The 25,165-nt window shown below is 55.0% G+C and overlaps 1 protein-coding gene across 1 annotated transcript in view; it reads right to left on the bottom strand.

Moving 5' to 3' along the window:
- The window catches only part of ABCC3 (ATP binding cassette subfamily C member 3), a 43,075-nt gene that overhangs the window by 5,084 nt on the left and 12,826 nt on the right, over positions 1–25,165 (bottom strand). Inside the window, exons 5-29 of the mRNA XM_021704040.1 lie at positions 24,826–24,951; positions 24,557–24,618; positions 23,705–23,836; positions 22,286–22,477; positions 18,989–19,166; positions 18,727–18,888; positions 18,093–18,185; positions 16,220–16,423; positions 15,966–16,112; positions 15,495–15,582; positions 15,080–15,146; positions 14,710–14,836; positions 14,453–14,629; positions 10,742–10,909; positions 10,232–10,424; positions 9,134–9,245; positions 8,810–8,957; positions 8,501–8,708; positions 7,880–8,190; positions 6,250–6,449; positions 5,961–6,087; positions 4,409–4,510; positions 1,372–1,518; positions 1,091–1,249; positions 353–519 (exon numbers count right to left, since the gene is read on the bottom strand). Of these exons, the coding sequence (XP_021559715.1) occupies positions 353–519; positions 1,091–1,249; positions 1,372–1,518; positions 4,409–4,510; positions 5,961–6,087; positions 6,250–6,449; positions 7,880–8,190; positions 8,501–8,708; positions 8,810–8,957; positions 9,134–9,245; positions 10,232–10,424; positions 10,742–10,909; positions 14,453–14,629; positions 14,710–14,836; positions 15,080–15,146; positions 15,495–15,582; positions 15,966–16,112; positions 16,220–16,423; positions 18,093–18,185; positions 18,727–18,888; positions 18,989–19,166; positions 22,286–22,477; positions 23,705–23,836; positions 24,557–24,618; positions 24,826–24,951 (3,797 nt within the window). The remainder of the gene's footprint in view (positions 1–352; positions 520–1,090; positions 1,250–1,371; positions 1,519–4,408; positions 4,511–5,960; positions 6,088–6,249; positions 6,450–7,879; positions 8,191–8,500; positions 8,709–8,809; positions 8,958–9,133; positions 9,246–10,231; positions 10,425–10,741; positions 10,910–14,452; positions 14,630–14,709; positions 14,837–15,079; positions 15,147–15,494; positions 15,583–15,965; positions 16,113–16,219; positions 16,424–18,092; positions 18,186–18,726; positions 18,889–18,988; positions 19,167–22,285; positions 22,478–23,704; positions 23,837–24,556; positions 24,619–24,825; positions 24,952–25,165) is intronic.

Raw genomic sequence — 25,165 nt, forward strand, 5'->3', positions numbered from 1 at the left:
CACTGACAACCTCACAGGACAGGACTAAATAGGGCTTTGGAAGCTCCCGGACCTGATTCAAATCCCAGGCATGCCTTCCCCCAGCTAGGTGACTTTGGCTCTGCCTCAGTTTCTTCATCTGCCAAGTGGGGCCATCACCGCGTCTGGGGCTTGTGTGAGGAGTCAGTGAAATGGTGCACCACGCCCGGCACACAGTATATGTTCAATACAAATCGACGCTCCCTAAGCACACCCAGGCTGGGATGGGAGTGGGGAGGGCCAGAGGGGGCTGGCCCGGACTCTGTGTCATCTGATGCTAGATCCTCTAGCTCCTCAGGGTGCTGTTCCTGACCCACCCAATCCCAGTGGTTACCTGAGATTCTCCCCTCCCTCAGAGCACTGGAAGTCCAGGCCTGCCGGCTGTGAGCTCACGAAGGTGTGCAGGTGGGATAGCTCCAAGGCCCGCCATATATCTTCCTCTGAGTAACGCCCAAAGGGGTCCAGGTTCATACGCAGCGACGCAGAGAACAGGATGGGGTCCTGGGGACACGACAAGGCCTCAGAGGAGGGCAGCTCAGGCCCCAAGAGGAGCCATGGGCCCCAGGGCCAGGGAAAAAGCAGGGGATTAGGTGGCTGCACTCCCATTCTGTCCCCGGCCCTCCAGGAGGGAGGCCACGGCCAGATACATGCCTGTGGGGAAGTGATAAACCTCAGCTTTGCCAGTTTCGAAGTCCTCCACCAAAGCAGAAAGTGGAGCTGCTAATCAGACTCCAAAGTGTCCAGTCAGCAGGAAAACAAAAAACAAAAAACAAAAAAACTCCAGAGGAGCCAGAAAGAGTGATATGTAATTCCGAGCTGTGGAACAGGGAGACCAGGGCAGAGCCTCTCAGAGGGTGGGGTGCTTGAAGGGTCCCGAGATCCTGGTCTCAAGTGGTGGCCCTGGAGGTCGGAGCGCAGAGGCTGATTGGGCCAGGACACGTCGGACTCTTTCGGATCCATGACAGGTGGCCGCCCTGTGGCTCTGTGCCCGCTGTGATCAGGGGTCCCAGGCCTGGACCCCAAGCTACACAGCAGGGTTGGTCAGCATGGCCAGTCCATGTCAGGCTCGTACCTGCGGGATGATGGTCAGCTGGGAACGCAGGTCGTGGAGGCCGATGTCTGCCACATTGACGCCGTCGATGCGGATTTCACCCTCCACCGCCTCCATGATGCGGAACAGGCAGAGGGTCATGGACGATTTGCCAGCCCCCGTGCGGCCCACGATCCCCACCTGGAGGGAGGAAGGGGGGCCGTGCGGGGGTGGGGAGGAGCCGGCGGGGGCAGCGCCAGGGCTTGCACCTGCTCGCCCCCAGCTGCTGGCCACCGCCACGCGCACCCCCGGCCCCCGCGCACCTTCTCGCCCCCGCGCACGCGCACACTCAGCTTCCTCAGCACCAGCTCCAGGCCCGGCCGGTAGCGCGCGGAGTAGTTCCGGAACTCCACCTCGCCCTGCAGGGGCCAGCCCGCCGGGGGGCGGCTGCCCTCCACCACCCAAGGGGCCTGGCCGGGAGGGGAAGGTGGACCTGCATCAGGGTGGCTCCTCTTCCCCAGCCTGGCCCTCTCCCACTTTTCAGTCTGCCTCTCTCCTGAGGCCCCCTCCATCCTCACCCATCAGGGGCCCTGGGGGAGAGCCCCTGGTGTCCCCTGTGGCCCAACCCTGTGGTTCAATGAATCCTTTATCTCTCTGCCTTTATTCCCTACAGAGCTCCGAAACCTTCCCATCCTGCCCTCTCCCACTCTCTCCTCGGAGCCTGAGCTGCCCTTCCCTGCCTGCCCTAGCCCCCTCTTTCACTGTTCATTGAGTGGCTGCTCTGTGACAGGTACTGGGATCACAGTGGTGAACAAGACAAAGTCTTTGCCTCCCTGTGAGGCTTACATTTAGTATGGCGGGGGTGGGGGTGCATACCATCAACAAATAAGCAAATCTATGTAATCTAAGAAAGTGATGAGTGCTGAGAAATGCTTGGTGTTGTAGAAGTACAGGGTGGTCAGGGAAAGCTTCCTGGAGGAGGCGATATTTAAATAAAGACCCGAAAGAGGTGAGGCAACAAGCCAAGTAAATATCTAGGGGACGGGCATGCCAGGCAGAGGGAACAGAAACTGGAAATGCCTGCGCAGGTGTGTTTGGAGCACGATGACAAAGGGGAGAGGTAGGAGACAGATAATGGGTAGCCCCATCATGAAGGGCTTTGCAGGCCATTTTAAGGACTATGGTTTTTTTACTCTAAGATGCAGAGCCATCAGAGCAATGACGTGATTTGATGTGTTTTTAAAGGATCCCTCCGGCTGCTATGAGGAGAAGGGAGCGGGGGTGATGGAAAACGGAAGGTAGTGAGGAGGTTCTTAAAATAAGGGCATAAGATGATGGTGGCTTTGAGACAGGACCAGCCACCATTTGGGAGGCCTGGTGCAAAATGGAAATGTGGGATCTCTTGTTCAATAATTATGAAGAAGGTCCAAGTGGTGACAGCAGAACATTACACCAAACGTAAGGCCCTTCTAAGTGTGAGGGCCTATGTGACCATGCGGGTTGCATGAAGCCGGCCCTGCTTTGAGACAGGGGAAGCTAGACTGCCACTGGTCAAAAAGCAAAGCAGCCAGTATAGACCATTCTCTTGAGGAGGTGTCAAAAGAACGGGCAGCAGGATTGGGGGCAGAACTTCTCAGGCTATGGAGACAGGATCAGGTGTATGGACGGGGGAAATGGGAATGCTAGATGCGAAGAGGGAGAATTTGAAGATCCAGACAGTGGGGATGAGGGGGCGATAGGAGATGCCCGGGGAAGGCAGGGGGAGGGAAAGGGGGGGGGCCAGACTGGGAGGAACAGGGAGGCCAGGGACTCAATGTAGACTAACAGAGGGAGAGCCCAGGTCACAGAAGCCAGGAGGGAGGGCCTTCCAAGAAGAAGGCAGGGGTCATTCTGTCTGAATGTCACTGAGAGGCTGAATTAGATGAGAACAGAAATGTGTCCCCTGGGTTTGGAACTGGGCAGGTCATCGGAGGAGTGACAGGGCCAGAAACCAGACCGTGGGAGGCAGATGTGATAAAGGGTGATAGGGAAGTGGGGAGAGCATGTGGGTTCTAAAACAAGCTCCATGACAAAGGAGAGCAGAGAAACATAGGGGGAAGAGAGGTTGGTTTGTGTGTCTAGAATGGAAGCTGCGAGAGCTTATGTTTGCCGGTGGATGGCAATCATCCAACACAGGGAGCTGGCTGTAGGAGCGGGAGGGTGTAATTAGGGAGGTGAAGTCTGAAGGGGTGGATTTTGATCGGAGGAGGGACACTTCCTGCTAAAAGAGGAAGGAAGAAGGTGAACGGGCCACAAGCACAATGGAAAGCCTGGAGGCAGGAAGGTTGAGGGAGTTTATATCTCATACCCTGTTTTCTCACTGGCAAGTCATGCAAGGTCCATGGCTGAACCAAGGGGAGGAGATGGGGGGTTGGAGGAAAGAAGGTTCAAAACAGATCTTTCTGGAAGTGGGAACACATGCTTCTTGGGGAAGCAAAATGGGATTACGCAGCAGTGGTGTGTGGTCATAAACGTGAAGTAAAATTAGTGAGTCTTCTCCAGCAATGTCTTAGCTGCCGAGTGCTAGCATGTAAAAGGCAGACAGAGGGGCTCGACCGGGGAGGGGTTTTGTAGGTGAGGACCGCTGAGAGGGGGCAGGGCAAGGGAGGCGGTAGGACTGGCACCAGTGGGGCATGGAATCCAGGCTAGATGCGCTAGTGGACAGAGGGGCAAAGGTAGGTCACGCCACTGGGGGTCCCAACTAGGACAGAGTTCTGGGAAGGCAGAGGGTTTGGGGCATGTGAACTGGGAGGGCTGGGAAGGGTGGTCTAAAAGCTTGACTTGAGATCTCAGAGCTGTTGCAGCTTCTGGGCTTGAAGAGCTCTGGGGTGTGACTATGGGAAGAAGTAAGTGGACAAAAGTCTGCACCCCCTCCCCGTAAGGGACACTCCCTTTCCCCAACAAAGGGCACACTACCCCACCCCTGCTTCTTCAACCAGGCTGATCTCTGGCTGGAATTCTCACTCTCCAGCTGATCACCCCAGCTGAATGATTCTCCCCTGTCTGCCTTCTCTGGGGGCATCACCCCAGAGCTCTTGTCTTCTAGTGCAGAGCCCTTGTCTTACCTCACCCATGACATCAGAATCTGCTTGAGGATAGACCCTGTCTTGCTCAACTCTGGACCCTCTATACCTGCTGGCAAAGACCTCTGGCTGACGCTCAATAAGGCCATGAGTGGATGAATGAATGAATGAATGAATGAATGAATGAAAAGCCCCCCAAATGAAGAGCTGGCCATGGAATGCAGGGATGATGGGTCACCAAGCACCCTTCCCCAGCTCTTCCAGAATCACCCTGCCCCAGGCTCATCCCAGTACCCACCTCAGTCTCCGTCTTGGAGTACTCCTTGACTCTCTCCACAGCCACAATGTTAGACTCCAAGTCTGACATCATTCGGACCATCCAATTCAGAGTCAATGTTATCTGGCCAAAGGGACTAGGTCGTGGATACAGTGATCTCCCCTCCCCCCACAACAGCTGTGGGAGGAGTTCTGACTCCCTGAGGAGGTTCCTTGCCTCTACCAAGCAGGAGGACCCCCGGCAAGCCCATAGGTGTGCCACCTGGGCCTCAAATCACACCTGCATCTCAAGCAGTGACCTTGCAGACTTGACCCCGGGTCACCTGGCCCCCGTATCTCTCAAATTTTAATATATTATCTAAGATTTCTTAGGGAATCTTGTTAAAATGTGGTTTCTGATTTAGTGGGTCTGTGGTGGGACTTGAGATTCTGCATTTTTTTTTTTAAAGATTTTATTTGTCAGAGAGCGAGAGACAGCGAGCTTAAGCAGGGGGAGTGGCAGGCAGAGGGAGAAGCAGGCTCCCCGCTAGCAAGGAGCCTCAGATGCTTAACCGACTGAGCCACTCAGGCGTCCCTGAGATTCTGCATTTTTATTTTTATTCTTTTTAAGATTTTATTTATTTGACAGAGAGATAGACAGAGCCAGAGAGCACAAGCTGGGGGAGTGGTAGAGGGAGAGGGAGAAGCAGGCTCTGCACCAAGCAGGGAGCCCGACTCGGGGCTCGATCCCAGGACCCCAGGACCATGATGGGAGCCGAAGGCAGATGCTCAACCATCTGAGCCACCCAGGTGCCCGAGATTCTGCATTTTTAACAAGCTTCCAGGTGATGGTGATGCAACCCATCCCTGGACCACACTGTATACCAAGGGGTCCTAATAGACATGCAGAACTGAGCCCCATCCTAGCCGTGCTGTATCAGAAACCACATTTTCACAAGATCTCCAGTGGATTCAGTAGCACAGGAAAGTTTGAGAAGACTCCTTTGGCTAGATTGTCCTTTGTTTACCAAAGCATTCAAGGCTTGAGCCCTCTGTGGCATTGAAAATGCGATCTGAGTCACAAAAATGCCATGTGTAGTTATTTAAGCCTTTGACAACACAGGCTGATATCAGGGTGACCGGCCTGCCCTCCAGCCCAGGCTCCAATCACTTTCTCTGTGTACTTTCTCTGCAGGCCTGTGAAATGAGGTGTATTCCAGCCCTGCACTTCCCTGTCCCAGGGCCCCTGTCAGAGTTGACCTTCTATATGCTGCGCACAGGCAGGACAAGTTCTGTTTTTGGGGGGCCAAGCGCCAAGATAATTTCTCCAATACCAAAACCCAAGGTAGAGACTCTCCTCTGGGTTCTTACCACATTTTGGTCCTTCCTCCACAAAGACCTGTTCACCCTGCATTACAATCCCCTGCTGGTGGGACTGTCTTCTCTGTGCTCGACTATGAGCTCACAGTCCTGGTAAGCAGAACCTGTGGCTGGTCCCCATACTGGGCAGAGCAAATGCTCAGGAGAGGCTTATGACACCTGTGTGTCTCTGCCCCAATTGCGGCCCTGTCCTGAGGGCCCAGACCCCTGTGTACCTGCAGGGCGTAGGACACAGAAAGGCCCACCAGCCCCGGACTCAGGCTGTTTCTGCCAATCACAGCAAAGAGTGCAGCAAAGAACACAACACAGTTGCCCACCAACTCCATTTGGACCCCCAGCCACCTGTGGGGACAAGACAAGGAAGAGGTGGGGCAGGTGCAGGAAGGAGGCAATTCCCTGTATAGGGGGAGGGAGGAAGTGGGACCCCGAACTTCAGGGTCTCTCCTGCAGAGATCCTGGTGGGAACTCCCGGAGGGGCAGGGGGTGAAGGAGGAGGCTTCTGACCTGTTGGAGGCAAGGTAGGCGTAACAACTCCTCTGGTTGGTGTCCACCTTAGCATCATTGATGGCCTTGAAGTCCTGGCTGCGGCCGTAGGCCCGAATGATGCTGGAGCCAGTCACCGTCTCCGAAAAGTGGGAGTAAATGGGCGAGCGGCTGACGGATTCTAGCCTCTTCAGTTGCCGAGATGTCGCCACATAGAAGCGCTGGCAGAGGATGGAGAAAGAGCTTGAGGTGAGCACCGTGGGACCCCCTAACTCAGTCCTGCAGTCCCTTTGAACCCATCCGGGCCTCCTCCCAGCCAGCCCCACTCCCCCATAAGACTCTGCTTCCTTTCTCCACCTGATGTGGCTCCATGAACTCATCCCACCCTTTCCCCCTGGTCGGCTCTGCTGGGTCTTCCAGGCCACTTCCTCCATGAAGCCTTTCCGGATTCCCTCTCAGCTCCTGATCCCCTCACCCCCTGGAGGGGCCTGGATTACAATACTCACTTTGCTAGGCCTCTTAATTCAGTGACTATGCATTTCTCCTCTGAGGTGCCCCAGCAGTGTTCTTATACAGTCAGAATACCACAAAATTTGCAAAAATAAGGTAATTTTGTATTTTTGTTCTTAAAGAGCCTCTCCCCCACCTCACCCCCAGTTTTCTAAACTTCAGCGCCACAAAAACACAGTTCTGCCTCCAGCTTCCATCCTCTAGCCCATGGGCCCCAAGATGGCCGGGGCCTTACGGGATGGGTATCTGAGAGTCCCCTGTCCCTGCACAGAGCACAGCCCAGATCACCTGAGCTTCCAGCCGCCTTGTGGATTACCTTCAGCAACTGATTAAACTCATGGCAGGACAGGGGCTCAGCAACACAAATACCTTTTACCGTTAGCTGTATCTGAATGTTACCAAGTCATCTATGTTAAAAACATGTGTGCACATATATGTTTAGATATGTACAAAGGAAGGGAAGGATAGTGTCTCGCACTGTTAATATTTTATTTAAAAATAGGCAGCAAGGGGTGCCTGGGTGGCTCAATCGATTAAGCGTCTGCCTTCAGCTCAGGTCATGATCCCAGGGTCCTGGGATCGAGCCCCGCATCAGGCTCCCTGCTCGGTGGGGCGTCTGCTTCTCCCTCTCCCTCTGCCGCTCCCCCTGCTTGTGCTCTCTGGCTCTCTCTATCTCTCTGTCAAATAAATAAATAGACAAAATTAAAAAAAAATAGGCAGCAAGAAGGAGTTCCAGGGTCAGCCACAATTTACAAGGATTTCATTTTATCCTCGCAACAACCTACCAAGTAGGTTCTATGATTCTATTTTACAGGTGAGGAAAATGAGTTTCAAAGACGTGAAGTAACTGACTACTGTCCCTAACCAAATCCAGCGGCGAACTGCTGTCTGACCTTCCTAAGTCCCAACCCAGGTCGACTGTTCACAGGAGAGCCCCGCCCGCATTAGCCCTCTCCTACAGAGAGCCCCGCCCACACGGGAGCCCCGCCCACACAAGCACCGCGCCTACAGCGAGCCACGCCCACGCCAGCATCCGGCCCGCACGAGAGCCACGCCCACACCAGCGCCTCACCGACAGAGAGCACCGCCCACACCAGAACCCCGCCCACAGGAGAGCCACGCCCACTCGCTGCCTGCCGACCTGCATCAAGACACAGAAGACCGCCAGGGGCAGGGCGACCACAGTGAAGAGCGGCGTGCTGGCCACGATGACCACGAGGGTGGCGAGGGAGCTGTAGAAAGAATTCATCAGCATGAGGATAGTGGGGGCCAGAACCTCATCGATGACGTAGACGTCTTTGGAGAAGCGGTTGAGGATACGGCCTGAGGGCGTCGTGTCGAAGAAGGACTGTGGCGAGTGCATCTTGTTGTGCAGCAGCGCCTGGTGAAGCAAGCGTGCAGCGTGGACACTGCCCACCGTCAGCGTGATGGCTGCCAGCATCACCAGGAGCCCTGTTGGAGGAGGCAGAGGGGTGTTCATTCACTGGGGCCCCGGGGTGGGGAGTGGGGGCATGCAGGGCTCAGGGCGGACAGGTTAGGAGATAGGGGATGGCCGCGGTGGCCAGCAGGTTCAGAGACAGAGCGCCGCTGGGATGAGCTCAAGATGCCCAGAGGCAGGTGGACTCCTAGGGTGGCTTAGGGAGGCACTGGGGCAGGGCAATGGCTGTGATGATGGAGTAAAACTCAGAGGCAAGGGCATGGTTTGGGGGATCCAGTGGCCCAGATGTGAGGAAATTACCTTCCAGCTATCTCTGCCGCTCACCTTGCAGAATTCCCAAGGCAGCGTAGACACCCAGCCTCATGGAGGTGTTATTCTGTCGGCTATCTGCCATAGCATCATTGGTCCAGGCACTGAGCCACACGTTGGCCCCAATGGCAGCCGCGGTTTGACTCGGGTATAGGACACAGATGGCCACTGTGGTATAGAGCCCCATGGCCTTGGCATAATCCCAGAACACACTCAGCTTCACCTGCATGCCATGGCAGTCAAGGACAGAGGACTCCCGTGAGCCCTGGGAAATGCTGGGGGGCCTGCCCACCCTCTCCAGCCTTCCTTGTCCATCCTACTCACAGTGCCTATCTCTGCCTTCTCCTTCTGGATCAGTGCCCCCCTCGCCTTCGCCTCTGCCGCCTGCACTACCTTCTCTGCTGAACCCAGGTGTCTCCGGAACACAGGCCGGTCCTGGCCCTCGCCTTCCGAGGACATGACGCTGAGCTGTCTGTGGAGGCGGCTGGTCAGGCCCAGCGAGGTAGTCTCCAACAAACCCACAGGACAGAGCCCCAGGGGGTTCAGGCTGTAGCTGGAGGCCCAGGCTGTGAATGGCAGGGAGATCGCCCACCCATGCCCCCACCTGGCGGGGCTTAGGGAGGGCGCTGAGAGCTCTCAGGAGCTCACCTCCTAAACTGCTTCTGGACCTCATACATGACTGGCTCGTTATCCATCAGGTCTGTGTGATTGCTCAGCGTGTCTTCAGTCAGCAGCACCTCATCCTCTGTGTCCTCCAAGGCTGCAGCAGGATGGGAGAAAGGAAAAGCGGTAGGCTAGCTCGCGCTGCAAGCTGCTGGTGTTCCCCAGTCCCCACACCAGGGAAGACGCCCCAATGGACACGCAGGAGACAACATGAGAGGCATGAAAGAACAGCAAGAACAAGAACAAAAATAAATGACCAGTTTTGTGCTGGGGGAATAAAAGGGGGCAGCAAGAAAGACTTAGGTTAGACAAGGAGAAAAACTTCCCATCAGGGACTATGGAGAAGGTCTCAAATATAAGGGTCAGGAGCTTGGGCTCTGGAGGTACACTGGCTGAGCTCAAATGCCACTTCCTCACTGCATGACTTTAGGCGGGCATGTAAAATGGGGATAATAATAGTACCCACTTCATGGTGTCATTGTCATTGTGAGGATTAAAGGAAAGAATGTGTGTCAAGTGCTTAGCTAGGGGCGCAGCACTTGGTACATGTCCAACACACGACAGCCGTATATGCAACAGTAGGCCAGAGAACTCAGGAAAAGGTCTTTGAGCCAGAGTTTGGGGTTGGGGAGCCAGGACTGGACAACAAGGGGGATCTTAGGGGCCCAGAGACTTCAAAACGCCCCCTGAGGACAGGGAATTTTCCATTTGTTCACTGCCATCTCTCAGTGCCGAGAGCAGTGCTAGGACATAGTAATTACTCAGTCAATCTTTGTTGATGACAAAATGACCTTTCCAAGACTGGCATATTTACCAAATGACTTAGCTGTGAAACAGTCTTGCCGTACAGACTGGGCCTGGGCCCTTACGCCCTTTGGACACACGGGAAGAGTGGGGCCCTGAGGCCTGAGCTGCCGATAAGTTCCCACAGTTAGGGAAGAGGAGGGAGCGGCACTTGACGACGAGTTCCTTGGAACCTCCCTTATATGACACTGGGCCCATCCAGAGACACTCAGAGACCCCCCAAGACAGGGGAGATTCTGGGAGGGCACGGGGATGTGGAGGGTCAGCGATGGTGGATACCGGTCCTGTTGTCCTCCTTCAGGCTCTCTTTGTCTTCATCGCGACCATAGTTGCAGAGGAAGTTGGCAAAGGAGTCACTGTGCTGCAGCAGGGCTGGGTAGGAGCCCACCTCAGACACCTGCCCATCAGCCAGCACTATGATGAAGTCCATCTGCGGCAGGAAGCTGATGCTGTGTGTCACCAACACCCGTGTCTGGGGAGAATACAACAGGCTACCATTTCCACCATCCTTGGCACATACCCCTGGCATGGGTACAGGGCCATGGAGTGAGTGTGAGGTGCCCATATGCCAAGAAGCGTGGACAAGCACACCAGTGACTCACCCCATGCTCACTGCCGCTGGCTCAGTGTCTCTGGGGTAGGTCCCCCCTGCCACCCAACCATTATTCCTGCTTCTCAGGCCTCCTACTCCTCCAGGTCTCCTCCAAACCCCTTGGCCTCCCACCCGTTCTCTCCTAGGGTCCTAGATCTCACCTTAGCCCCCTCCCCCCAACTTCCTGGAGGCCTCACCTTGCCTGCCAGCACACCTTCTGGCCCGATGACTCGGTCAAAGATATGCTTGGCCACATGAGAGTCCACAGCTGACAGTGGGTCATCCAGCAAGAAAACGTCAGCTTCACTGTAAACAGCTCGGGCCAGACTGACCCGCTGTCGCTGGCCCCCAGACAGGTTAATGCCCTGGATGGAGGAGAGAGGTGGGAGGTGCGTATTGGGTAGAAGGGAGTCAGACCAGCACAAGGGGACAAGGGCCCTGTCACCGTCATTCAACAAAGCAGACCTCAAAATTCTCATTTGATATGCCTGGTCTTGTCCCTGTGAAGCTCTGAGGCCACAGAGGAAGAGGTGGTGGCTCTCAAGAGTCCACCCAGGGCAGGTGAGGACATTCTGCTCCCTTTGCTCCACTACCCTTCCCAACTGGTTTCCCTACCTGCTGCCTTTATGCTCTGAAAGCCTGGAAATCCCCAGGGAATCCTTAATAGACCTTTTAATCTCCCATCGCCCATCCAGTTTGCAGATGACTTTCATAACACTGATCCCATTTGATCCTCATGTCAGTCCTTTCAGGGAGGTATTGTCAGCCCCACTTTCTAGGTGAAGAGATTAAACCCAAGATGTTAATGGCTTTGTCCAAGGTCCTGAACTATTCAGGGCAGAAGCAAGAATGGAAACCGAGCACCAATCCCCAAAATCGACTCTGAGATTGTTCAGGAGCCAGAAGAGAGGTAAGATCTCTCCTTAAACCCATGATGGGGAAACTAAGGCACCTAGCAGCAGGGCTGGGCCTAGAAAGCAGACCCCAGAGGTGTAGCCTGCTTTCCTACCTGCAGCTTTCCTTATTCCCTCTGGAACAGGGCCCAGCTTTTTCAGTTACCCCGAGCAACTGAGCCTGGCGTAGGGTGGGGTGGGGTAGCAAGTGTGGAATGGGAGCGGAGCTGCTGGGAAAAAGCAGGGGGTGGACGTGCAGCTGTAGTGACCGAGGCACGTGAGCATGTCTGCATTCAACCAACCAGTCCTGAGTGCCTACTATGTGCTCAGCACTAAACTGTGTTCAAATCAAGAGACATTCTACAAAATAGCTGGCCTGTACTCTTCAAAAGTGTCAAGGTCCTGAAAGACAAAGCCTAAAGAATTATCCAGATTGACAGAGAATAAAGAAATGTGACAAGTAACTGCAACTCAGCATCCTGGATTGGATCCTCGCCCAGGAAAGAAAAGAGCGAAAAAAGACATTTACTGGAACAAATGATGACATGTGAATACAAACAGCGAATTAAATAATAATAGTGTATCGATGTTAAGTTTCCTGATTTTGATTATTTGACTATAGTTACGTTAGACAATGCCTGTTTTGAGGGAATATGCCCCAAAGTCATTAGTATTAAAAAAACCCCAAAGAGCTAAAACTATAAAACTCTTAGAAGAAAACACACGGGAAAAGTTTTCATTGGATTTGGCAATGATTTTTTTCAATATGACCTTAAATGGACAGGCAACAAAAGTAAAAAAAGATATACTGGATCACGTCAACATTGAAAGCTTTCTGTTTTAAAAGATTTTATTTTTAGGTAATCTCTACACCCGATATGGGGCTCGAACTCACAACCCTGAGATCAAGAGTCACACGCTCTTCCAACTGAGCCAGCCAGGTGCCCCAAATTTGAAAACTTTTGTGCGTCAAAGGACACTATCAACAGAGTGAAAAGGCAACCTTCAGAATAGGAGAAAATATTTGCAACTCGTATACCTGAATAAGGGGTTAATATCCAGTATATATAAGGAACTCCTACAAGTCAACAACAAAAAACAAAAACAACTGGATTAAAAATGAGCAAAGGACTTGAATAGATATTTCTCCAAAGAAAATACACAAATAGCCAACAAACCCAAGAAAAGACGCTCAGGATCATTCCTTGTTAGGGAAATGCAAACCAAACCCTCAATGAAATATCACCTCACACCCATTAGAATGGTTGCTATCAAAACCCAAAACCAAACCCCTCCCCCAAGAAAAGAACTGTGTTGGCGAGGACATGTAGATGGTGGAAGCCTTGTGCACTGTCGGTGGGAATTTAAAATGGTGCAGCCATTATGGAAAACAGCATGGCATCTCCCTCCCCCCTCCAAAAAATAGAATTACCATGGGATTTAGCAATTCCATTTCTGGGTATATGCTCAAAAGAAATGAAAGTAGAGTCTCCAAGAGATATTTGCACACCCATGTTCATAGCAGTACTATCCACAATAGCTAACATGTTGGAAGCAACCCAAGTGTCCACTGACAGGTGAGTGGATAAACAAAATGTGATCTATACACATAATAAAATATTATTCAACCTTAAAAAGGAAAGAGATTCTGACACATGCTAGAACATGGATGAACCTTGAGGATATGATACTAACTGAAATAAGCCAGTCACAAAATAACCCAGATACTGTCTGATGCCATTTATATCAAGTACCTGGAGTAGGTCAACCTCCTAGGGACAGAAAAGAGAATGGCAGTTACCAGGGGCCCTTAGGGGGATCAGGGGGGAATGGGGAGTTGTTTAATGGGTACAAGGTTTCAGTTTTGCAAGATGAAAAGAGTTCTGGAGATTGATTACACAACACTGTGAATACACTTAACACTACTGACCTGTACAATTACAAATGGTTAAGATGGTAAATTTTATGGCATCTGTGTTTGGCAACAATTAAAAATAAATTAATTTAAAAACAAAAACTTTCACTGATGCCCCATGGTTCTCAGGGCAAAGGCAAAACCTTAACCAAGGTCTGTAAGGCTCTGCCTTGTCCTGTACCCACCTCTTCCTAACGTCCAGTTACACCAAATTGCACCAGAATGCCAGTCCACTCACTGTTCCTTGGCTCACGCCTTCAAAGTCTTTCCATTGCTGTTGGTAAAAGCCTGTAAGGTAATGTACGACCTGGCTGCCTGAACACCTCACTGGCCTCATTGACTCCTCCTCACCCCTGCTCACTCCACTCTGGCCACACTGGCCTCCTTGCTGGTCCTGACCGCTTCAACACATTCCTGCCTCAGGGCCTTTGCACTTACTGCTCTCACTGCCTCAAATGGCCCCAGATACGGACCACTTCCTCACTTTGTTCAGGTCTCCGATTCTCAGTGAGGCTTTCCCAAGGCACCTTAACAACACAGCCCTGCCCATATTCCTCTACTTTCCTGTTTCATTCTTTCCCCTTAACATTTATCTAATCTACTATATATGTCACATATTTATCATGTTTACCATCTCTTTCCCCCACTAGAATGTAAGCGATATGAAGGCAGAGAGTTTAGTCTGGTGTATTCGCTGCTGTTTATAAGATTGTCTGGCATATAGTAGGCATGTAATAAAATCTGATAATGAATGAATGATGAGCTCTTCTTCCTCAGTGGTTAAGATTCAGCTGAAAAGTGATGCCTTTCCTTATGCAGCTCCGCCTTCATCGCCCTCCTTGTCCCCTTGCACAGGCTTCCAGCTGGCCCCCAGGGCATTCTACACCCCCTACCTGTTCATAAGTCGGCCTCCCCCAGTCATAGATCCATTTGCCCAGTGCTGAGCGCAGAGCTGAGTGATTCACATGAATGTGGGAAGGGGGGGGGGAGGGAGGAAGGAAGGAAGGAAGGAAGGAAGGGGCGCATCTATAGACCTGAGCTGGGCCAAGGTGGGCAGCTGCATGTGCTGACCCCCTAGAGGATGGGAGGGGACCCTGTACCTTCTCTCCAATCTCTGTCTGGTCCCCGCCAGGGAGCATCTCCAGGTCGGCTAGCAAGGCACAGGCTTCCAGAGCCCGTTGGTACCGCCTGGGGTCCAGGGCTCGGCCGAACAGTACGTTTTCCTGAAGTGTGCAGTTCTGGATCCATGCCTGCTGGGGCACGTAGGCCACGGAGCCCTGGCCAGAGGAGAAGTTACCTCCGGGTCCACCCAGGGTCTGGCCGAGCAGCCCTTCCCTGGAGTTCTGCCCTCTCTCACCTTCACACACACCGTGCCTTCCAGTTTCTCCATCTCTCCCAGCAGGGCAGACACCAGGGAGGACTTCCCACAGCCCACGGGCCCCACCACGGCCACCAGCGACCCTTTTGGCACCTGGATGTCTAGGCTGAGGGCAAGGAGGCCAGGAGCCCAGTCAGAGGTAGGGATCGGGATTTTGGTCCCCCGACCTTCCACCTAGAGAGCCAAGCCCTCCTCCCTTTCAGACACTACCCTGACAAGCGGAGGCTCTCCCTGCTTTCCAGGCCAAAGATGGGGGCTGCGGGTGTGTGTGTGGGGGGAACTGGTTCTGGTACTGATCTGAACTTCGGCCCACTTCAGGCAGCTGAGAAGGGACAGGAGGAGCTGGTACCTGTGCAGGGTCGGGGGCAGGTCCTGGGCCCAGGTGAAGGTGCCATTGTGTATGGTGACAGCATGGCCTGGGAGGATCAAGGTGTACAGGGTCAGGGTCAGGGGGTGCAGGGCAAGGTGGGGAGGGGCCCTGGGGGGAGGGGCCCAAGGGAGAAGGCAGGGAAGCTTGGGGTGGAGGAGGGGCGGGAAGCCCTGGGGCAGAGGCAGGGAGCCCTAGGAAAGGAAGAAAAGCGGGGGAGGCCTGGGGGAGGGAAGAAGTGGACTGCAGGAAGAGCCCGGAAGAGGGAGAAGGTGGCGCTGGTAGGAAAAGAGGAAGAAGAAAAGGCAGTCACAAGAGACATGTCAGAAGCTTAGAACAGAAGATTTTCTAGAGCAGGGGCCGGGGCAAGGGCAGCCCAGGTAGAGGGTATCTGGACCTGGGGTGATGGTCTTTCTTTCCACACACTGGGGGTCAAGTTCATCTTGGCTCAGGAAATGCTGGATCCGTTTCAGAGACACACTAGTCTGCAGAAGAGTGAGTCAGCCCTGGAAGCTGTGCTCCTCCCCGCCTCTCCCCACTTCCTACAGCCTCCCCCACCCCTCCCTGACTTCCTGGGAGAGGCAGGGCATCCTAAGGGCCCAGAGGGGGTGCTGGGGCCCCTCCCATGACTGAGTCTTCTCTGGTTCCCACTGCCAAAGTTAGGGTCTAGGTTGGTAAGAGGAGGTTGTCTTCAGAGCTCAGGTTTCTGGAGACCTCACCTGTCCCCCTCTGACTCCAAATGACCTCTGATTCTAATGGCCTCATGCCAAATACTTACCCCCTCAATTCCGGGAACCCTCCTTGATTATCCCCTGACCCCAACGACCTGCCAGAATTCCAGCAGAACGCCCAGCCCTACCCAGCTTACCTGAATCAGGTTGCTGATTAACTGGGGCAGCATGTTGAGGGGAATCTTTAAAATATTGAACAGGGACATGGACACAAAGGCCTTCTCAGCATCTAGCACGTTGTTTTGGTCCACAGACACATACACCCCAAGGGTGGTCAGGGTCACCTGGGAAGGGGGTGGAGAGTGGGTGTCAGAATGGAGTCTGTTGGGCCCAGAGGGCTGGGCTGGCCAGGTGGGAGGCCAAAGACCAGCCCCAAGGTGGAGAGGCTCACCAGGAAGGGGGTGCAGACCCAGGTGAAGGTGGAGATGGCTTGGAGGTAGGCAGACTTGCGCAGCAGCTGGAGCTCATCCTCCCGGATGCCCTCCACCTTCTCCGAGAAACTGGGCTCCCAGGCATACAACTTTAGCACCTTGATGCCAGCCAGGATCTCGCTCATCAGCTTGATGCGCGAGTCCTTGAACTTCATTTGCTCTACCTGTGGAAAGAGTGGCAGTGGGGTGCCCTGCTCCCCTTCCCGGACCTCTACCCACAGGGGCTCCCCGCTTCCATGCACTCACAATGCACTGCAGCCATTCAGAAGGCTCCCCGTGCCTCCTCCCTCCTCCTGCAGGGCCCATGCTGCCCCTCAGCCCTGGGTGCCCCTTCTCCTCTGCGCATGGAGGCCAGCTCCAACCTCCGTGCCTCCATCCCCGACCCTCCCAGGTTGCATCCTCTGCAACTTAAGCCATGTTGTTCTTTCCTATCGTTCCCGTGGAGATTCCTGTGCATGCCTGACTCCACCATGAGACCGGGAGCCTGCTGAGGGTGCAGATCCCTTACTTGTCTCTCTTTCCCCAGACCCTCGCCCAGGGCACAGCACACCAAACTGATGATTCATTCAACCCGATTTAGTGAATGCCTACTATGTGCCCGGCCACTATTAGACAGGCAGCACATAATGATGAAGAACTCAAGCGAGGCCCCAGCCATCATGAAGCTGACAGTCTGAGCAGAGAGGCAGATAGGAAGCAGCTATCTGAATAAATGCTTAATAAATCCATGTGTGTAGTCTTTTTTTTTTTTTTAAAGATTTTATTTATTTATTTGAGGGAGAATGAGATAGAGAGCATGAGAGGAGGGAGGGTCAGAGGGAGAAGCAGACTCCCTGCCGAGCAGGGAGCCTGATGCGGGACTCGATCCAGGGACTCCAGGATCATGACCTGAGCCGAAGGCAGTCGCTTAACCAACTGAGCCACCCAGGCGCCCCTCTTTTTTTTTTTTTAAGATTTATTTATTTGAGAGAGAGAGAGAGAGTGCTGGGGGGGGGTGGGGAAGGACAGAGGAAGAGGGAGAGAAAGAATCTTTAGCAGACTCTCTGCTAAGTGAGCAAGGAGCCCAATGATGCAGGGCTCCATCCCACAACCCTGAGACCATGACCTGAGCTGAAATCAAGAGTCAGATGCTTAACCAAGTGAGCCACGCATATTCTGAAGGGAAACAACAGGATTCTGTGAGAGAGTAATGGGGTGGGGACTGGGAAATCAGAGATTATGCTGGGGAAGGAAGGGGAGGAGTGAGCAAGCAAGGAAGGGATGAGGTGCGTTCCAGGGAACAGTGTGTGGGGTGGCCCAGAGATACACATAGCTTGGTGCTTTGGAGAAAAGAAAGAAAGCCAGAGTGGCTGCCCCTTGGCCATACTCCAGGGGGTGAGGGCTGGCGGGAGAGCAAGGGCCTGGTGGATGATCACAGGGAGTTTGTCGTTTATTCTACACACAGTGGGAAGCTACTGAAGACTCCGATAAATATTTGCAAATAAAGGACTGGATGACTGGCTCTTCACACGGGGTACAGTGTGGTGGGAGGAGGCTTTCATTAGACCAGAAGCCCCAGGTTTGAGTCCCCACTGGGCCTGACTCTGGACTGTCCTCATCTCTTTGGGCTTTGGTTGGCTCAGCCGCAAAGTGAGAATGTTGCTAAAACCCTCTCAGGGGTGTTGTGAGGATAGAGTGAGCTAAGGCTTGTGGAAACAGCTTACAGCCATCCTTACTCAGTAAGCAAGGCAACTGAGGGGCCCGAGGTTAGTGAACGGCCTCCCACCCCCCACCCCCCCAAGGCAGGCGACCAGGTGCTCCAGGCAGGATCAGCAAACCCATGAGAGCCCTTACCTGGAAAGCACGCATCTTCATGGCCACAGCTCCATTGAGTGGGATCAGCAAGACCATGAGAGCCACCCCAGCCAAGATGGAGGGACCCAGGTTCTGAGGGGGCATGGGTGGGTTGATAAGACAGGTAGCTAAAATATGTGCACAGAATCCCACAGACAGACAGAAGCCTATTGATCGAAACACGGAGTTGGGAAGGAAGCAAAAGATGGTAGTCAGCCAAACGGATAGCGAAAAGCAGGCGTACAGAGAAAGCCCAAATGCTGAGAACACGGGCAGAAGCTGCCAGCCATCAGATAATGACAACAGACAGGGACAAACGGGCAAACATAGAAGGGTGTCCAGACACACAGGAAGGCCAATACAGACCTACCGACAATGACAGCCAGACTCGCACCCACCCTGCCTCCAAGTCCCTCTTTCCTCCCCTGGCATCCGAGAAGGCTAACCACAGAGGCTGGAAAGACTCCATTGCAGACGCTGGCATCCTCGCAGTCCTGTCCCTGACCCAAATATCTAGGGAAGCTCTTGTGTCCGTTACGCAGCCCTCGGTTGACCCCAGATTTGCCCTCTCTTGTCCTTTCTCAGCAGGGTCAAAGTCAGAGGAAGGGGGCAGAGGCCAGAGCTCTAGAGTCACCTGCCAGAGGAAGTAGATGGCCAGGATGATCTGCAGGGGTGCGGACCACAGCAGGTGGAGGAAGGGAGCAAGGTCCATGAAGCGCTGGGCGTCCACAGACATGAGGTTGACAATTTCTCCCACAGACGACTCCCGCTTGGCTGAATTGGTGATAACCAGAGCCTGCAGGTGGACAGCAGGGTGATGCACTGGACCCGCGAGCCTCTCCAACGCTCCCCCTGAGCTGGCCTCTAGAGCCCCCCGCTGCCCTGTTCCAGCTGACCTTCCTATAGATGACACCTATGATCGCCATCCGAAGTTTCACCGCCATCACAAAGATGAGGTGGAAATACTGCTGTAAGATCACAGTCTGCATCATGGAGCACACAAATATCAGCCCGGCCACCAGGAAGCCCCACCAGGTGGGGGCCGTGGGGTTGGAGATAAACCTGATCAGGATGCTGCAAGGAAGGGAGAGAGGTATGAGGGTGGGGAGGCTCCCCCAGGCTGCTCCCTCTACGACCTCCCTCAGCCTCCACTCTGGGCTGCCTCCGAAACCTTCCAGGCGGGAGCTGCTGGCCCCCCACACCCCCACCCAGACCCCACCCCCCACAGCCAGACTCAGCCCAGTGCTGCCTCAAGACCATGACCCTCCAACTTTCCTCCCTCCGTCCTGCCCTCTCTCCCTACCCGCCATGGCCCCACTGCCCGCCCCTCCATCGCTCTCACTGCCAGCCTACCTGCCTGCCTTTCTTGCCTCTTGGATCACACGGTGGGAAGAAATGCCGCATGTCCACAGATTAGACTTTCCTGCATCTTCTCCTTGGCCACTGAGGGCCCTAGAGCCTACCACATGACCCCACAGACTCTCCCCGCCTCAAATCCAAAATCCACCCTGTCCAACATCAGTGGCCCCCAGGGCCGCCCGGTGACCTTCCCCAGGGTCCTAACCCACCTCTTGTCCCCCAGCTCCCTTCACCTCTGTTCTCTTACCTTCCCACTGCCCCCACTCCCCACCCTCCTCGGTAGCTGCCCACTTACGTCTTGCCACTGAGCCACCCAATGAGAACTCCCTGCCAACCACAGCCTTCCCTCCAAGCCCTTGCTCTCTTTCTCCTCTGCTCAGGAGAACAGGTGTCCCTCTGGCTTTCCAAGCCCGGTCCTGTCCTGCTGAGCCTTGATCCCCATCCACCTGCTCAGGAACACGCTCCATCATTGCTCCCCTTTCTTCTGATCATTGATCTAGCCATCTCTGCTGGCGGCTCCCTACCTTCACCTATTGGCATGACCAAGTCTCTTCCGTGCTGGGACAAACCTCCCCTCGACCCCATGGAGCTACCCCCACAGTTGCAGCCAGGCCTCTCCTCCTGCTGTGTGTTGACTGCGTCTCCCCAAAAAATGTTCAAGTGCTAAGTGCTAACCTTCGGCACGTGTGAATGTGACCTTACTCGAAGACAGGGTCTTTGCAGATGTAATCAAGTTAAAATGAGGTCATACTGGAATAGGGTGAGCTCTAATCCAGTGACTGGTGTCTTTATGAGAGAAGAAAGGGATTTGCACACAGAGACACAGATGTAAGTGTGCACACGCGCACACACACACACACACACACCGGGGAGAACGCTGGAGGCAGAGATTGGAGCGATGTGTCTACAAGCCTAGGAATGCCAAGGATTGTCAGCAACCACCAGGAACTAGGAGGCCTGGTATAGATTCTCATTCAGAACCTCTAGAAGGAGCCAACCCGCCAACAACTTGATTTCAGACTTCCTGCCTCCAGAACTATGAGAGAATAAATTTCTGTGGTTTTAAGCCCCCCAGTTTGTGGCGATTTGTTACGGCAGCCACAGAAAATGAATACATGTTCTTTACAGGAAGTTTCTAGGTCTCCATGGCCCCTGCTCTCCAAGGCAGACCCCCTGCTCTAGGCCCTTCCCCTCTGTCTCAGCCTCCAGTCTTGGCGCTCACTAACAAACTCCATGTTGCCTTCCTCAGGCTCTGTTTTACCGGTCAGCTTGCTGCACTGGAGAACTGCCTCATCCCAGAAGAATTCTCTGTGCTTGCTCCACGATCCATTCTTTCCCCAGCTCTGGCCCTTCCAAGCCAGCCTTCTGCTCACCCCTTGCCTATCACAATTCCCTAGGGCTCTGGCTGGGGCCCCTACGTGAGCCCCCTGGGAGAGCCCAGCCACAGATACGGGACCCTGGGCTTCTACCTGATGGCTCTGAAAACGCGGTCTCCAGCTAGCTGGAAATGTCCCCTTGGGGGCCTCCGGCACCTCGGCCCCAACAGTAGCCAAGTCTCAACTCACCACCTTGCCCGGTGCCCAGCCCCTTCCTTCCACTGCATTCATCATCTCAGTGAAAGAGATCTGTCACCCTCCAGTTATCCAGGTCAGAACCCAGGTGGCGCCTGACCCCTCCCTCACCCTGGCACACACCGATTCCCCAGCAGCGCCTGAGTCCTATCTCATTCCTGGCCTGGACTCTCCTCTGACCTGATCAGCCCCCTTCCATCCATTAACGCCCCCCCAACCCCTGCAGGACTGGCAGGGAGATCCTTCTGAAATTCAAACCAGATGCCCCTGCTTGGCTTCAAATCTTTCAAGGATTTCCTTAGCTCTCCCTCTCTCCCCCTCCCTCTGGTCACCCTTTGCTCCAGAATTCAGAAATACCTGGAGTTCTTGAGTCATGCCGGTTGAAGCCTTGGTGATTTTGCATGGGCTGAACTCTCCCCTCCTTCCTCACCTAGTCAACTAACACCTACCTGTCCTTCCAAACTTGACGACCTCCCCGGCTAGCAGGGACGACCCTGCTCCTGCTCCTTCCCAGGCTGGCTTCCCTGTCCCTCCTGCGGATTGCCAGACACCTGACTACACCTCTGCCTGCACTCCACTCTAATGCATTTACACGTCGGTTTCTCCTGCAAGACCGTAAGACCCTGTCTTATTTATCTCTGTATCCCTCGTGTCTGGCTCCGTTTCGGTTCACTGGGGGCTCAGTAAGTGTTTTTTGAATGAGAATGCAGACATGCATGAATGGAGGGACAAGGCGTTGGGGGGCTCAGCTGCCAGGCAGCTCTCCTTCTTACCCCCTCACTTGAGAGCTCCTCCCAGTCCAAGCCACCCACACGACAGATGACAGAGCCTATCAACGGGAAAGAGCACCGCAGCTGGAGTTCAGAGCCCTGGACTCCAATCCATCCTGACCAGCTGCGTGCCTTGGGGCCAGCTCGCCTCTCTGAGTTTCTGCTTCCTCGTGTGTTTGTTTTGCTTTGAGTCTTCCTGCTTCCTGCTTCCTGCTTCCTCTCTTGTAAAATGGGAAGAGGGTCACCTCTCCGTAGGATCGTTGGGGGGATTTAAAGACAGTTTTTTTTTTTTAATGTGAATCGGGAAACTGAGGTGCAGGGACATTGTCACTTGCCAAAGGTCACACGGCGAGCGGGGACAGGCCCTTCGGTCCTGGTCTAAGATTGATTTCACTGCGTGTTGTCCCTCTGGGCTCAGTCCTCAGGGACATCCAGCCCCCCCCCCCCCACACTACCCAGAGGAGCGTGGCAGCCAGAGCACATGTGGTCAGACCTGAGCAGCTGTGGATTGACGAAGGAGAGCAGATCCTGGATCACCTTGAGGCATATGCTGATGAGGATGCTGGAACAGAAGGTGGCCAGCAGGGCCCACAGGAAGGACGGCTGCTGGGGCCTGGGCTGGCCCCCCAGCAGCACCTCATCCTCACCGGACACTCTCTTCCCAGATGCCGCTGCAGCCTTGCGTCTGGTTCAGGGAGGAAGGAGCCGTGGGTAGAAACGGGCACATATGCCCCAGGAGCCGAGCCCCAGCTGGGGCTGGCAAGGAGGAGGGGGAGGGGGGGCCGGCTTTCTGGGCTCTCAGGACTGGGAGAGAGATGAATCCCCCGAGAGACTCTATCTTCAGGTGCTTGAGGACCTGTCCTGGGCTGCCCTAACAGCTAGCCCAAGGGCTCTAACTCCAGCAATTCCCAGCCCTCTCCCTACCGCTGCAGGGTGGCTCCAGGGACGCTGACAGGGAAGGGAGACAGGGGCGGGGATGGAAAGTGACCTAGTCACTGGGGAGCCGAGCAGGGAGGGGGGAAACATGGTGTGGAGAGGAAGCGAAGGGGTGCAGCCTACAGACTGGGGGTCTATATGTCTTCTCCGAGGCTCCAAGCCAGGGAAGCCGAGACACTGAGGACCGAGCCCAAGACCCCGGCTCCTCCACCAGCCAGGCGCCAACTAGGGGCTCTGGGCTGAGCAAGCACTGAAGTCCTGGGCCCCCTGGTTATGGGTAGGAGGGGAGGGGGTTCTGTCCTGGGGTCAGAAATGGGGAGGGAAGGAGGACCCTGAGCGCCAGCTCTCGGGTTGGGCAGTTGGCCAGACAGGTTCCTTGTCCTCAGTGCAAAGCTGCCAGGGGGGTGACCCTTCAGCCAGAGGGTCATCTCCTTCAGCCCCTGCTCCAAACAGGAGGAGGCAGGATTGAGAGGAGACACTGGCCTCAACCTTCTTCCCCTGGCCCCTTCCCCTTCTGAGGGAAGTCTCTGGAAGCCACCTTTCAGGCTGGGCAGGGTAGTGCAGCGGTCCGAGCCGCGGGCCCAGATACCTGGGTGTGACGGCAGCTCTGCCACCAGCCACTAGGGGGCGTTGGGGGCATTGTCCAACCTTCATTCCTCCGTGTCCCCATCTGTAACCTGGAGACAACTGAGCCTCCCTGCAGGGCTGTTAGAGATTGAGTTCATCTACACATTTAGGGCCATGCCTGGGACAGACTAAGGGCCATAAAAGTGTCAGCCGCTCTCTGGAGTCAGTAGAGCTGGGAGACCTGGCCCCATTCCGGCCTGAGTGTCCCACCTCGGGACCCCCTGCACCTGCTCTTCTCCCCACCCCCACCCCTGTGATCACCTCAGGGCTAGCAGCCTCCCCTGCAGGAGACTTGGGGTGTGCGTAGTGGGGTGGGGAGGGGATGTGGGGACCCCTGGGAGGACCTCACCCCACGTCCTGCTTCTGAAGCTTCTTCCAGGCGTCCAGCAGCCTGTGCACCACCTTCTGCGAACAGTCCTCCTCCTTCAGGGACCAGAGGTCCTGCTCCTCCAGGGGCCTCCAGTAGCCAAGGATGGCCATCCTGGGGCGGGCAGCAGCCCCACACAGGAGCAGAGCTTAGCAGCCTCGAGCTGGGGACCAGGGTCTCCAGAGCCCCAAGGTCTCCAGAGGAGGGTCTCCCTAAGGTGCTCTGGCCAAGGGCTGTGTGTCCTTTATTCCCCCACCGAATAGGCGGGAGGTCGCTGCCTCCCATGTCAAGTTCTTACCTAGGCCCCTTCTCCCCCTCCTCCCCAGATAGCCCGTTGACCCTTGGGGCCTGGTGATGAAATTCACACTGATTGGGGCCCCGGGAGAGGACAAGACCGGGTGGATGGAGTCCCAGACACAGGTGCCTCCTCAGTGCGGTGTGGCTAATGAGCTGTCACCCAGGTCACAGACACAATTATCCTGCTCAAGCCACTCAGAGGGGCGGCCAAGGAAATGACAAGCTGCTAGCTCATCCCAGACCAAAGAGTTGGGTACTAATTCCAGCTCCCCTCTAGCCCCCTGGACCTGTTCCTGTGATGTGACAGATGCAGGGCTGGCCTACAGCCTGGGATGGGAGCTGGGCCAGCCTGGCCTCTGCACTCAGCCCCCAGCCCAGACAGACAGGTGTGCCCATCCTCGCCTGCCCGCAGGGCCCTCTGGGGTCAGGGTTTGGGGTAGGGGAAAAAGCCAGGCTCAACTTCTACCCTGCTCCCCTTCCTCCCTACCTCCCATGTCCTCCTCCCTCAGGCCCAGGCTGGAGGAAGAGCCAACTCACTTTGTGAACCACCAGAAAGACAGGCGGGAGAGGAAGCCAGCACTGAGTTCTGGACAGGGATTCTAGAAGATGAGAGGATAGGACGGAAAAAATCCTCTCCAAGCAGAGCAGAGGGAAGAGGAACCCTCGTTCCCTCCTGCCCCAAGCCCCAGCTGTGCAGATGACATGGGGGTGGAAGGAACTAGAAGGGATGGGGGCTGCTGGTAAGGGCTGGGCTGAAGCGTGGGCTGTGGAACCCCACTACCACCCAGCCTCCATGGAAAACTCACAGGGTTGACATTCTTTGGGGAGAAAAATGGTGGCTTCTCCCTGAAGCAGGACAGGATGAGAGCAAAGAGCACCAGGGCGAAGTAGATGTAGAAGGTGGTGAAGCGGAAGGGGTCTGAGATCTTGCCCTGGGGGGAGAGTGAGGAGGGACATCAGAGGCGTGGGGAGCTCTGGGCCTGCAGTTCTGCCCCGAGGGGTCCTCTGGGGCATCAGAGTCTCTGGGGTAGGGGGCGACACCCAGGCGGCAGCTGGGTCTCCCACCCAGAGGGTTCTGAGAGATGGGGAAAGGTCACAAGGGGGCCACTGTTCAGTGAGGACTTGCTAAGCACCCCACCTCCATCA

This window comes from Neomonachus schauinslandi, chromosome 15 (assembly GCF_002201575.2).
Source record: "Neomonachus schauinslandi chromosome 15, ASM220157v2, whole genome shotgun sequence".
NCBI classification, from domain to species: Eukaryota; Metazoa; Chordata; class Mammalia; order Carnivora; family Phocidae; genus Neomonachus; species Neomonachus schauinslandi.